Here is a 12134-nt window from a genome sequence, read left to right as displayed (position 1 = left end):
GTCAAAATCATTTTCAGAATTTTATTCTGAATCCTTTGAAACGTTTTCTTCCTGTTGGAACAAGAACTTGATAGAATTGGTACTGCATAAAGCATGGCTGGTCTGAAAATTTGTTTATAAATAACCAATTTGTTCTTTAGACAGAGCTTAGAATTTCTGTTTATAAGAGGATATAAACATTCAATATATTTATTACACTTTGCCTGGATTCCTTCAATGTGATCCTTGAAGGTATGCTTTTTGTCATACGTTAAACCTAAGTATTTTGCTTGATCAGACCATTTCAATTCCAAGGTATGATGTTTGGTTTAAGAAAAGAGGCCCTTGGCTTATAAGGAAAGATAATTAAATGCGTTTTTGCACAACAGTCGTTCGCACCGCACGCGTATAACATAGCTCTTGGCTCCTGGAATTGTTTTCTGGCTACCTAGAGTTTCATTGATTCAAGGCTTCAGTCTTTTTCAAGGCTGCCTGAATCACTAACAGTATTTTTAAAGACTAACTTTTGGAAACGTACACCTGTGAATAATTTGCCTCTATTAAATTGAAAATGTATTTCTACTAATCTAAATTGTTACTTCAAATACTATCGAATTTTATATACACGAATTACCACCTATATGCTAAACAAAATGTAAATTCAAACAAGCACCCTGCGCTACAATTTATAATTCTACCTTAGTCTAATATCATTCAATGAAATTCGTACAAATTGAATTCATATTATCGAACACCAACACACATGCAAAAAACGGGTAGAAATTTAATTCCCATTGTCATCCGATCATCCAGTTAAAATACATCAGTTATATATCAGAATCTCGAGACGAACGGTTGTTCGATAATCCGTTCTCCGAAAGCCCTCATTACACACGTTTTCTGTGCGACAAACAATTGTTCTCGGTTCGAAGATAGTTTAACGGCTAGTCGCGTCTAGTGAATAACATTTTGGTGCCGTAACCCGGGAATTGAGAATAGCACTCGTTTTCCCGCAACGATCGTTGGATTTTTGGAGATTTCTACCAGCCACATCGAGACAATAGCGGCGTCGTTTCTGGAAACAATAGCGACGCCATCATCAGCAGTGTCACCTGCAGCCACACGTCGGTTCATCTTTCGTTTGGACAACTTTTGGAAGGACGTTCAACAGTACCTGCGTCGGTCGTCACCGATTTTGCAGTCTGATTCAGGAAATCGTCTCAGGCCATCTAGCACTGCTGAGTCTCATTGAAGGCAGTGGTAAACGGGTAAGGTTAAATTGAAGCTGAAAGGCAGGTGGGTACTCTTTAATATAATTCGAGCCACGTGCAGTTAAAGTGGAACAATGATGTCGCGCTCTATGACAAAGAAAACAAAGCACAATAAATTACTGCTTGTTCGGCGTACCAACATTCTTGGTTCGGTCAAACTTATTGAAGAGTTTAATGAAAATTATATAGCGGCCCAAGCCAACGAAGTTCCTTTTCGTATACAAAAATTAGATGCGCTATGGGAGGAGTTTGAAGAAGTCGAAAATGAACTTGATTCCCTTCGAATAGGCGATCCGATCTTTTCCGGGGAACGATCCGAATTCCAAAATCTATATTTTCAATTAAAAGGAGCGTTGTCGAGAAAGGTACTCCCTGCACCTCCCAGTCCGCTATATTCCCCGGCACACTGCCCGCCCCCTCAAACTCTTGGACTTCGACTGCCGGAGATTAAAATTCCTGAATTCGATGGAAACATTGAACATTGGTCGAACTTCCACGATGTTTTCGATTCAATGATTCATAGGAATTCAACTTTGCCAAATATCCAAAAGTTACATTACCTTCGCGCTTCACTCAAAGGTGATGCAGCTCGTATAATACAATTTATTCAAACATCGGGCAACAACTACCCGATTGCATGGAAACTAGTTACTGATCGTTTTGATAACACAAACCTACTCGTCAGACAACATGTGTCGGCGTTGTTCAGGATTCCCGCTGTTCGGAAAGAATCAGCGTCCGGTCTGTCAGATCTTGTTGATCATTTCGAAAAACATATCCAAATTTTGGCTACTCTTGAAGACGAGAAGGATAACTGGAACTCAGTTCTAGTGGAACTTTTAAGCAGTCGTTTGGACCCAAGCTCTCAGCGAGAATGGGAATCCGAATGCTCGGATGCAGAAAGGCCACAGTACACAAATCTCGTTGACTTCATCCACAAGCGCGTACGAATGCTGCAGTCGCTTAAGCTCTCCCACTCTCAAAACTCAATTGTCGCTGTGGATGTAAGGCAGCCGAGAGCTCGCACCATTTCGAATGTCGCCACTTCGGAACACGTCGTCAAATGTGTGGCTTGCAAACATGCTCATCTACTGTTTCAGTGCGATGTCTTTCGTGGAATGTCCCCTCAACAACGATTCGAACTAGCGAAAAAACATGGCATCTGCATCAATTGCCTGAAAGGGCAACATTTCGCCAAAAATTGCACCGGAGGCGTATGCAAGTATTGCAATCAAAAGCACCACACGCTTCTTCATCTCGGTCCAGCCCCGTCGCACGCAGCAACGTTCGCGTCTGGTCAAAGACTGAATCACACTGGAACTCATCACATTGCCCCTACTAGCAATGAGTCGGATCAAGCCCGATACGCTCAATCGCATTCTTTCCCCGTATCGCTACAAACGTTTTCGTTGAACTCGTCTTCGTCATCGCCGTCGTCGGTTGTTGCGCCTTCACAGTCGTCGGCACACGACAATTTCGCATCATTTCCACCTTCTCAAACCTGCCTGACAGTTCTCCTTCTTCTGTCTATTCAGAATCCACTGTTTTTCTGCCTACTGCTCTCATCAAAGTCCAAGATGTACATGGATCATTCCATTTTGCCCGTGCATTGTTGGACAGTGGATCTCAGCCGAACTGTATTTCGAAATCACTTGCTAAAAAACTTTGCTTGAAAAGAATCAAGATCAATCAGCCCGTGAGTGGAGTAGGTCAATCCATCGTTAATATTAGTCGCCGTGTTGTGGTTAATTTTGCTTCCCGTTTTGGAACATTCAGTAGTCAGATAGAGTGTTTAGTGTTGCCTAAACTAACACACGTCGTGCCAGCCAGGACAGTGAACATCGCAAGTTGGAAATTATCGAAGCACTTGCCCATTGCCGATCCACAGTTTCATGCTTCCGCTGGTGTTGACTTGCTGATAGGAGCCGAGCTATTTATGAAGCTCCTGCAGCCAGAGCAGATTCACATTGGTGATTATCAACTCACACTCCAGAAAACATCACTTGGATTCTTTGTAGCAGGAAAAGCCCAATCACGACCAATTACACCTGTCATCTGCAGCTTAGTTTCGGTTGACGATCATATGGATACCAAATTTCAACGATTTTGGGAAATCGAGGGTTTCGAGCATGGAAAGGCATTCACTAAGGAGGAGCAAATATGCGAGGACCATTTCCGATCAACACACTCGAGAGCATCGGATGGTCGCTACATCGTGCGGTATCCAATTCGTCATGAAAAATTGCCTCTCTTGGGTGACACTCTGTCAGCGGCCCAGCGCCCTTTTAGCTTTCTCGAGCGTCGCTTTCGGGCAGACCATGCTCTGCACTCTAACTACTCTCGCTTCATGAACGAATACGAGCAGCTCGGTCACATGGAGCGCGTGGAACTTAGTATTACGAAACCACAATGTATCTTGCCTCGTCACGCAATTCATCGTCCGGATAGCACGTCAACAAAAATCCGAGTTGTATTTGACGGATCGTCAAAAAGTAGCAATCACATTTCGCTCAACGATCTGTTGTATACCGTTCAACCAACTTTGCTGTCGATCGTGCTAAATTTTCGTCTCCATCGGTACGTGGTGTCTGCCGATATAGAGAAAATGTACCGGCAAATTCTCATCCATCCGGATGATAGATCTCTTCAGCAAATTTTGTGGAGAAGTATGGAATCGGAACCATTAAAATTTAGCAAACAGTAACGTACGGGACGTCTGCTGCACCGTTTCAAGCAACTAGGGTCCTGAACCAGTTCGCCGAGGATGAAAATGAACGGTTTCCACTGGTCGCGCCCGTGGTAAAATCGAATTTTTATGTTGCTAACTTACTTTTTGGATGTAGCAGCCTCGATCTCCTCGTCGAAACCATTAAACAAATCAACGGTATGTTGAAGTGTGGGCAATTCAACCTTCGACAATGGTGTGCCAATGACCCAAGGATTCTCGCTCACATTTCGCCTGAGCTTCATGAAGCAACATCAGAGCTGGAACTAGATCAAAGTTTATCGGTAAAAACTCTCGGGCTTCTGTGGCTTCCTCAACAGGACCAATTCGGATTCAAAGTACCGTCAATCCTGTCATTGGAGACGGTAACAAAATGGATCGTTCTATCAGAAACGTCCCAGCTTTTCGATCCGCTGGGATTGGTCGGGCCAGTTATTCAAAGTGCAAAAATGTTCATTCAGCATCTTTGGAAACGCGAAGTTGCATGGGATGAGCCACTTTCAAATGAGCTGAGAGACTGGTGGTTAACGTTTCGGTCTTCTATCGACAAACTGAGAGAGCTGAAGGTTACCCGATGGATCCTCTCTTCAGGTGATTCATCATACACTTTGCATTGCTTCTGCGATGCCTCTGAAAAGTGTTACGGTTGTTGTGTATACGTGCTATCAACTGATGTAAACGGGAGCCCTCAATGTCGCCTGCTCATCGCCAAATCCAGGGTGGCCCCTGTTAGTTATGTCTCCATCCCTCGCTTGGAGCTATGTGCCGCTGTTCTAGGAAGCCAACTTGTAGACACCGTTACTCAAGCAACACAATTCTCAGGCCAAACCATTTTTTGGACGGATTCATCAGTCGTATTGCACTGGATACAGTCCCCAGTTTCCTCCTGGCGCGTGTTCGTTTCTAACCGTGTTGCGGAAACCAATCGGCCCACAAAAGGTCATAGGTGGCGCCATGTTCCATCAGATCAAAATCCAGCAGATCATATTTCGCGGGGACTCCGACCCGACCAAATCATCCAAAACAGCTTATGGTGGGACGGCCCATCATTTCTCATGGACAAGGTTAGCAACTGGCCTCCAGCGATCATTGGACTGTCTTCTTCGGACTATGATTTATACAATACTGAACGAAAACCACTCGTCTCGTTATCAGTAATTATACCAGACGACACTTTGATTACCTTGTAATATGACCATGTAACATTAAACCTTTCACACATCCCAGACCATGTAACATTAAATCTTTCACACATCCCAGACCATGTAAAATATTCAAAAGTAAATCTTTCCCACACTTCAGACCACACGCACTTGACAAATTTCCATAAAACACGTACTCGACAAATTTCCATTTGACACCAAGTCACGAAGCCCAGAAACCCACTTGAAATATAAACTTCACCTACATAAGACAATTAAATTGTCAGCACTTACTTCAACCCAACGAAAAATATCGCATTTATACAACAAACGTAAACACGGAAACTTGAGCATCAAATATCAACTAAAAACAATTCAGTTATGTCATTTCCCCGCTTCTCCACTTTCCACACCTCTACACCTCTCTCAAACAGTGCCATATGGCATGACCTAGAATAACGGTAACCCAGGAAAAGACACTGACTCGAACCGACACTCACGAGAGGTAAACCTGACTACTCTCAACCTCCCCTCTCCGCATCACACTCACACACTTGTCTAGAAACATTACTCACTCTCTCTCTTACTCAAATAGATTACAATGACCGAGACACGTCATTGGTTAAATCAGACTTAAGCTACGCGTTCTAACTCCTCCCCCCGGATTTATAGCAATCCATACTGGAAATTTTAATTTAACAAAGTTAGGAGAGAATAGACTATAAAAGGATGATATTTAAATAAAGAAGACAGATTATGATTATGTTTGAAACCGTGCGTATTTATTATTAAATGGCGACCGAGTGTTTTTCCGACCAGCGATTCCGTGGTGTGCAAGTGATAGAATTTCTTAATGATTCGCGGAAATTGAACTTGTGAAACAATTCGGTTTCAGTTAAAGTACTATTGACTGTTTTATACGTGCAAGTGATGGAATTTCTTAACGATTCTCGGGAATTGAACTTGTGAAACAATTCGGTTTCAGTTAAAGTACTATTGACTGTTTTATAAGTGCAAGTGATAAGGCAAGAAAAAAAAAAATTCGAAGAAATAAACTCTAACAATGATCAGGATTCAAAATTCGGAACAGTGCAAAAGTGCCTATATTTTTCCAAAGGAAGTTACTACTGCTTCAAAGAAATTAACTTATGAAATAGTTGCAAGCCTGTAAAAAGTGTTCCTGACATTCCACAGTGATGGCAACAAGCTCCAATTATCGGTGATTTGGTGAAGTGTGCGATTTGGCTTAAGTGGCTAAACAGAATACAAGAAATTGACTTATGAAATAGTTGCATGCCCGTAAAAAGTGTTCCTGGCATCCCACAGTGATGGCAACAAATTCCAATTATTGGTGATTTGGTGAAGTGTGCAATTCGGCTTTAGTGGCTAACAATAAACAGAATGCAATAACTGATAAACGAGTGTTTAATGATGAAAAGATGCAAGTGACGATCGTTATTATCGTTAGTTTGTTCGACTTTCGGTAATTGGTGCTCGTCTGATAGCAGTGAATAACCAGAAAACATCGTGCGACGCTAACTATGAACTACCGGAGAAATTCTGTGTGCAAACAGAATTAAAACAAAACCGTGTGTCACCAAGGAAGGATCCGCTACAACACGAAGAGACGACGACAACGCTCACACAGGAGTACCGGCAACATGAGGACGAAAAGGGAGTAAAACTAAGGTACTGTGCTTAAATTAGGAATTAGGGACAACTAGCTAGGAATATATCGAGTTGAGACAAAACAACATTTGTGAATAGGATTATGGGTTGGTTTTCGTCAGACGAAACCATCAATAACACAATAGCCTCCCAGACGAGGGAAACGGAAGGCATCGCACTCTGCGCGTTGGTAGGGATAGTAATAGGCTATCTGCTACTGAAAGGCCTACTAAAATTACACAAACAATATACGGAAAAGATAGCAGTCAAGGCCGCACGTCAGGTACAACTGACCAACGTTTAAATTTAGACTACGTACACAAACATTTTTAGGCGACAATGGAAAATTCTTATAACGACAAATGGCCTTTAACGGTCAAAGAGAAACTTAATGAAATTAAAATTCGTGTAGAGGAAAAACGCAAACAGGCGATTCCTGAAAAACACAAATGTGGTTATGCATGTATATTCATGTCCAGAAGACTACACACTATATCTTATAATTGCGAAAGGAATGATTTTTTCTTTTAACAAAAAAAAAAAAAAATTTACATAACGATAAAAATAATATAATGTCCACTTAAAATACGATAAATTTTTATATAAACGTTATATATATCCAAGCAAAAATGAAATGCAAAATTATAAGGAGCTAGAAAAACTCCACATTTATGTAAAAAAGTCTATAAACACGAAACTATCAGAAAAATTACTCGACGAAAAATTGAATAGATGCCAAGAATTAAAAACAGACCTTGAAAAATTTTTTACAAAAGAACAAGAAATTATCGACGACAAAACTTTCCACAACTTAGTAAAAAATACGAGACTGTGGACTGACGAAATTTGCGAAATAATAAAATTTAAACTCGCATGTATTAAAGCAACCAAAAACGACACAATGACCCAAACAACAACCCCGTTCGACTTACGTCAGGCGACGGCTCTTATACAACCTTACGATGGTTCTCCTGAGAACTTATACACGTTTATCGACTCAGCTAGATTGCTGAATGAGTTAGTTCTGCCAGACCACATGGCCATGGCAATAAAATTTCTAAAAACCAGACTGTCCGGAAAAGCCAGACAAGGCATTCCTGAAACAGTCAACACAATCGATAATTTGATACAACTAGTCGAGGAAAGGTGTAAAATCACGACCACCCCCGAAAGTATCATAGCAAAAATAAACACATTAAAGCAAAAAAACTCAATAAATAGTTTTTGCGATGAAATTGAAACCCTCTGCACAAAACTAGAAAATACCTATGTCGAGCAAAATATCCCACTACCAGTGGCAAAATCAATGAGCACTAAGATAGGGGTAAACGCTCTAATAGAAGGGTGTAACAACACCGAATTAAAAATAATTCTCAAAGCTGGTAATTTCAGCAACATAAGAGAAGCAAACCAGAAAGCACAAGAATTGGGTACAGATGAAATAACCCACTCCCAAATAATGCACACACGTTTTGTTCAACAGCACCAACAACGTGTGAATAATTTTAATAGAGGGGCAAGACAATATAATGCACCCAGATATCCAGTGCAATACAATAGGTATCCACAAAAACAATTATTTCATAATAATAGAAATAATTATAATCATAATAATTTTAATAATAATTTCAACCATAACAATTTTAATGCAAATAATCAAGAATTCCGGCATGAAGGTAATATGCGGAATACAACAAATTACCGTGGAAGACCCCGCAGAGAAGGTCAATACCACGAAAATTTCCGAAGGAACGGAAATAACAGAATATTATTAACCAACGAGGAACAGATGGAGAGTGCCTCACAAAATGAAACATTAAATATAATACCAAGTCAGTACGAACAAGTACAAAATATTAACCAATACCCAACGAACCAAAATTTTTAAGAAAGACCTTGTATACCATGAATATACACGCCGCTAATTTTATCAAAGTAGGTATAAGAATGACAAATTCAATATGCACATTTATTATTGATTCAGGTGCAGATATATCAGTATTTAAAGCAAACAAAATATCTCCACAACAACCAATCAATATAAATAATAAAACTAAACTTACCGGAATTACCGATGGCGAGATAGAAACCATCGCATCGACAGAAACAGAATTAATATTTAACAACGAAGTTTCTATTAAACATAGATTCCACCTAGTAAGCCCAAATTTTCCTATTTCTACAGATGGCATCTTGGGTAGAGATTTCCTATCGGCTCATAAATGCCTAATAGATTATGAATGTTGGATATTAAACTTTACAATTAACAATATTCAAATAGCAATACCGATTCAAGATACAATCGATAAAAATTACATTATACCAGGAAGATGCGAAGTTATCAGAATAATGCAAAATTTAAATATCAGTGAGGACATGGTACTACACTCACAGGAAATTAAACAAGGGTTATTTTGCGCAAGCGCAATTATTTCACCACAAAACCAATTCGTAAAATTTATGAATACTACTGACAAACCTATAAACGTCAGCCAATCAGAATTCAAGCCAATTTTAGAACCTTTAAGTAAGTACACAATTTTGAAAAACAACATGTACAAAAATAACACTAGAAAAAACAAAGTTCTAACTGAACTCGATTTAAGCAATGTACCCATATACGCTAAAAACAGCCTGGAAAAATTAATTTCAAATTATTCTGATATATTTTGCTTACCAGACGAACCAGTTTCGTCAAACAATTTTTATTCACAAAATATTGAACTGAGCGATAGAGTCCCAGTATACATTCCAAACTACAAAACGATTCACTCACAAAGCAACGAAATTGCAACACAAGTAAACAAAATGTTGAGAGATGATATTATCGAACCATCCATATCACCATATAACAATCCAATTTTACTAGTCCCGAAAAAATCAGAAAACAATAATACAAAATGGAGATTAGTAGTTGATTTCAGGCAACTTAACAAAAAAATATTAGCCGATAAATTCCCACTGCCAAGAATTGATGCTATCCTAGATCAGCTTGGTAGAGCAAAATATTTTACAACTCTGGATTTAATGTCAGGATTCCATCAAATACCCTTAGAAGTAAACTCCAGGAAATTTACAGCATTTTCAACCCAATCCGGTCACTTTCAATTTAAAAGATTACCGTTTGGTTTAAATATCAGCCCAAACAGTTTTCAAAGAATGATGACAATCGCAATGTCAGGATTAACACCTGAACATGCTTTTGTATATATAGATGATATTATAGTAGTTGGATGTTCAATTCAACACCACCTTCAGAATTTAGAGAAAGTTTTTGAACGCATTAGGAAGTACAATCTCAAATTAAACCTCAACAAGTGTAAATTTTTTAATACAGAAGTAACATATTTAGGTCACAAAATTACAGACAAAGGAATACTACCGGATAGTAATAAATACGAAGCAATAAAAAATTATCCTACGCCAACAAGTAGCGACGACGTACGAAGATTCGTTGCCTTTTGCAACTATTACAGAAAGTTCGTCCCAAATTTCGCAACCATAGCCTACCCATTAAATCAGCTACTAAAGAAAAACCAGAAATTTTCATGGACATTAGAATGTCAGCATGCTTTTGTAACCTTAAAATCCTTCTTAATGTCACCAAAACTTCTACAATACCCAGATTTTAATGAACAATTTATTTTAACCACAGACGCCTCAGACGTTGGATGTGGTGCAGTTTTATCACAAATAATTAATGGCAATGACCTACCAATAGCATTCGCCAGCAAAAGCTTTACACCCGGAGAAAAAAATAAATCAGTAATTTTGAAAGAATTGACAGCAAAACACTGGTCAATTAATTACTTTAAGTCCTACCTATATGGACGTAAATTTACTATACGAACGGATCACAGACCGTTAGTATTTCTATTTAATATGAAAAACCCAACCTCCAAATTAACTAGAATGAGGTTAGATTTAGAGGAATTTGAATTTAATATAGAATATATTCAAGGTAAAAGTAATGTTGCAGCCGATGCGTTATCACGCATAATAATGTCTTCCGATGAATTAAAGGCAAATAGTATTTTGATGGTTAATACAAGGTCAATGTCAAAAAAACAAGAACTGATAAAAAAGAAAAAAGAACAAGATAAATTAAATAATACCAAAAATACTAACTATAATAATAATTTAAGTAATAATCCTTGCATCAACAGTGAGCCTGATCAACTCTCTGTTTATTCAACGGAAACTCCTAGCGAAGTAAGAAACTTATTGAAAATGAGGTGTTTTTTCGAAAACAACCACATCATAATTGATACATACCAAGGGATACAAAAACAAAAACCGATGCATCGTGTAATTACAGAAATAAGAGATATCAGACAAACACTAGTGTTTGCAATCTCCAAATATGATGAAGAAATGAGAAAATTAAAAGTTAGCAGAGTAGCAATCTCTTGCAATGATAAAATATTTGAAATGGTACCTATGGAAATGTTTAAAGGTCTCGCCCTAAAAACAATTAAAACATTACAAATTATTATCTACAAACCACCGAAGTTTATTAGTAAACCTCAGGAAATACAAACAATATTAAAGAATCACCATGAATTACCAACAGGAGGACACATCGGACAAAACAGATTGTACCTCAAATTAAGAGAAATATACACATGGAAATTTATGAAAAGTTCAATTGCTAATTTCATCAAGGCCTGTGAAATTTGCAAAAAGAACAAAATTATTAAACATACTAAAGAAAAATTACAAATTACTAATACACCTAACAAACCATTTGAAGTAGTGGCAATCGATACGGTTGGACCATTACCCAAAACAATCCATAATAATAGATACGCTGTAAGCATACAGTGTGAATTAACCAAATACGTTGTATATATACCTATTCCAACCAAAGAAGCTAACATCGTAGCTAAAGCGTTAGTAGAAAATTTCATTTTAACTTACGGTAAATTTCTTGAGTTAAAAACCGACAGAGGAACCGAATATAAAAACGAGGTTCTAGAACAAATTTGCAAATTTTTAAAAATTAAACAAACATTTTCGACAGCTTATCATCCTCAGACAATTGGTTCTTTGGAAAGAAATCACAGATGCCTCAAAGAGTTTCTGCGATCTTTTATCAACGAACATCAATCTGACTGGGATGATTGGTTACAATACTATGCATTTTCATATAACACAACACCACACTCAGATCATGGGTATACACCCTACGAATTAGTTTTCGGCGTAAAAGCCAGACTACCACAAGAAATTTATTTAGACAAAATTGAACCAATATATAATTTCGACATGTACAATAAAGAATTACAATACAGACTACACAGATCACACGAAATAGCAAGCAAACACTTAATACACCAAAAAGAATTC

The 12134-nt window shown here is 38.3% G+C and overlaps 2 protein-coding genes across 6 annotated transcripts in view; both read left to right on the top strand.

The window, feature by feature from the left end:
- The window catches only part of LOC131429963 (glutamate [NMDA] receptor subunit 1), a 641009-nt gene that overhangs the window by 531878 nt on the left and 96997 nt on the right, over window positions 1-12134 (top strand). The window lies entirely within an intron of this gene.
- Window positions 212-2938, top strand: LOC131429964 (uncharacterized). The gene has a single exon (XM_058594517.1). The coding sequence runs from the start codon at window positions 1325-1327 to the stop codon at window positions 2921-2923; it is 1599 nt and encodes a 532-aa protein (XP_058450500.1). The 5' UTR covers window positions 212-1324; the 3' UTR covers window positions 2924-2938.

Source organism: Malaya genurostris, chromosome 2 (genome assembly GCF_030247185.1).
Source record: "Malaya genurostris strain Urasoe2022 chromosome 2, Malgen_1.1, whole genome shotgun sequence".
In the NCBI taxonomy this organism is placed as follows: Eukaryota; Metazoa; Arthropoda; class Insecta; order Diptera; family Culicidae; genus Malaya; species Malaya genurostris.
This window is presented reverse-complemented; position numbering and strand designations above follow the sequence as displayed.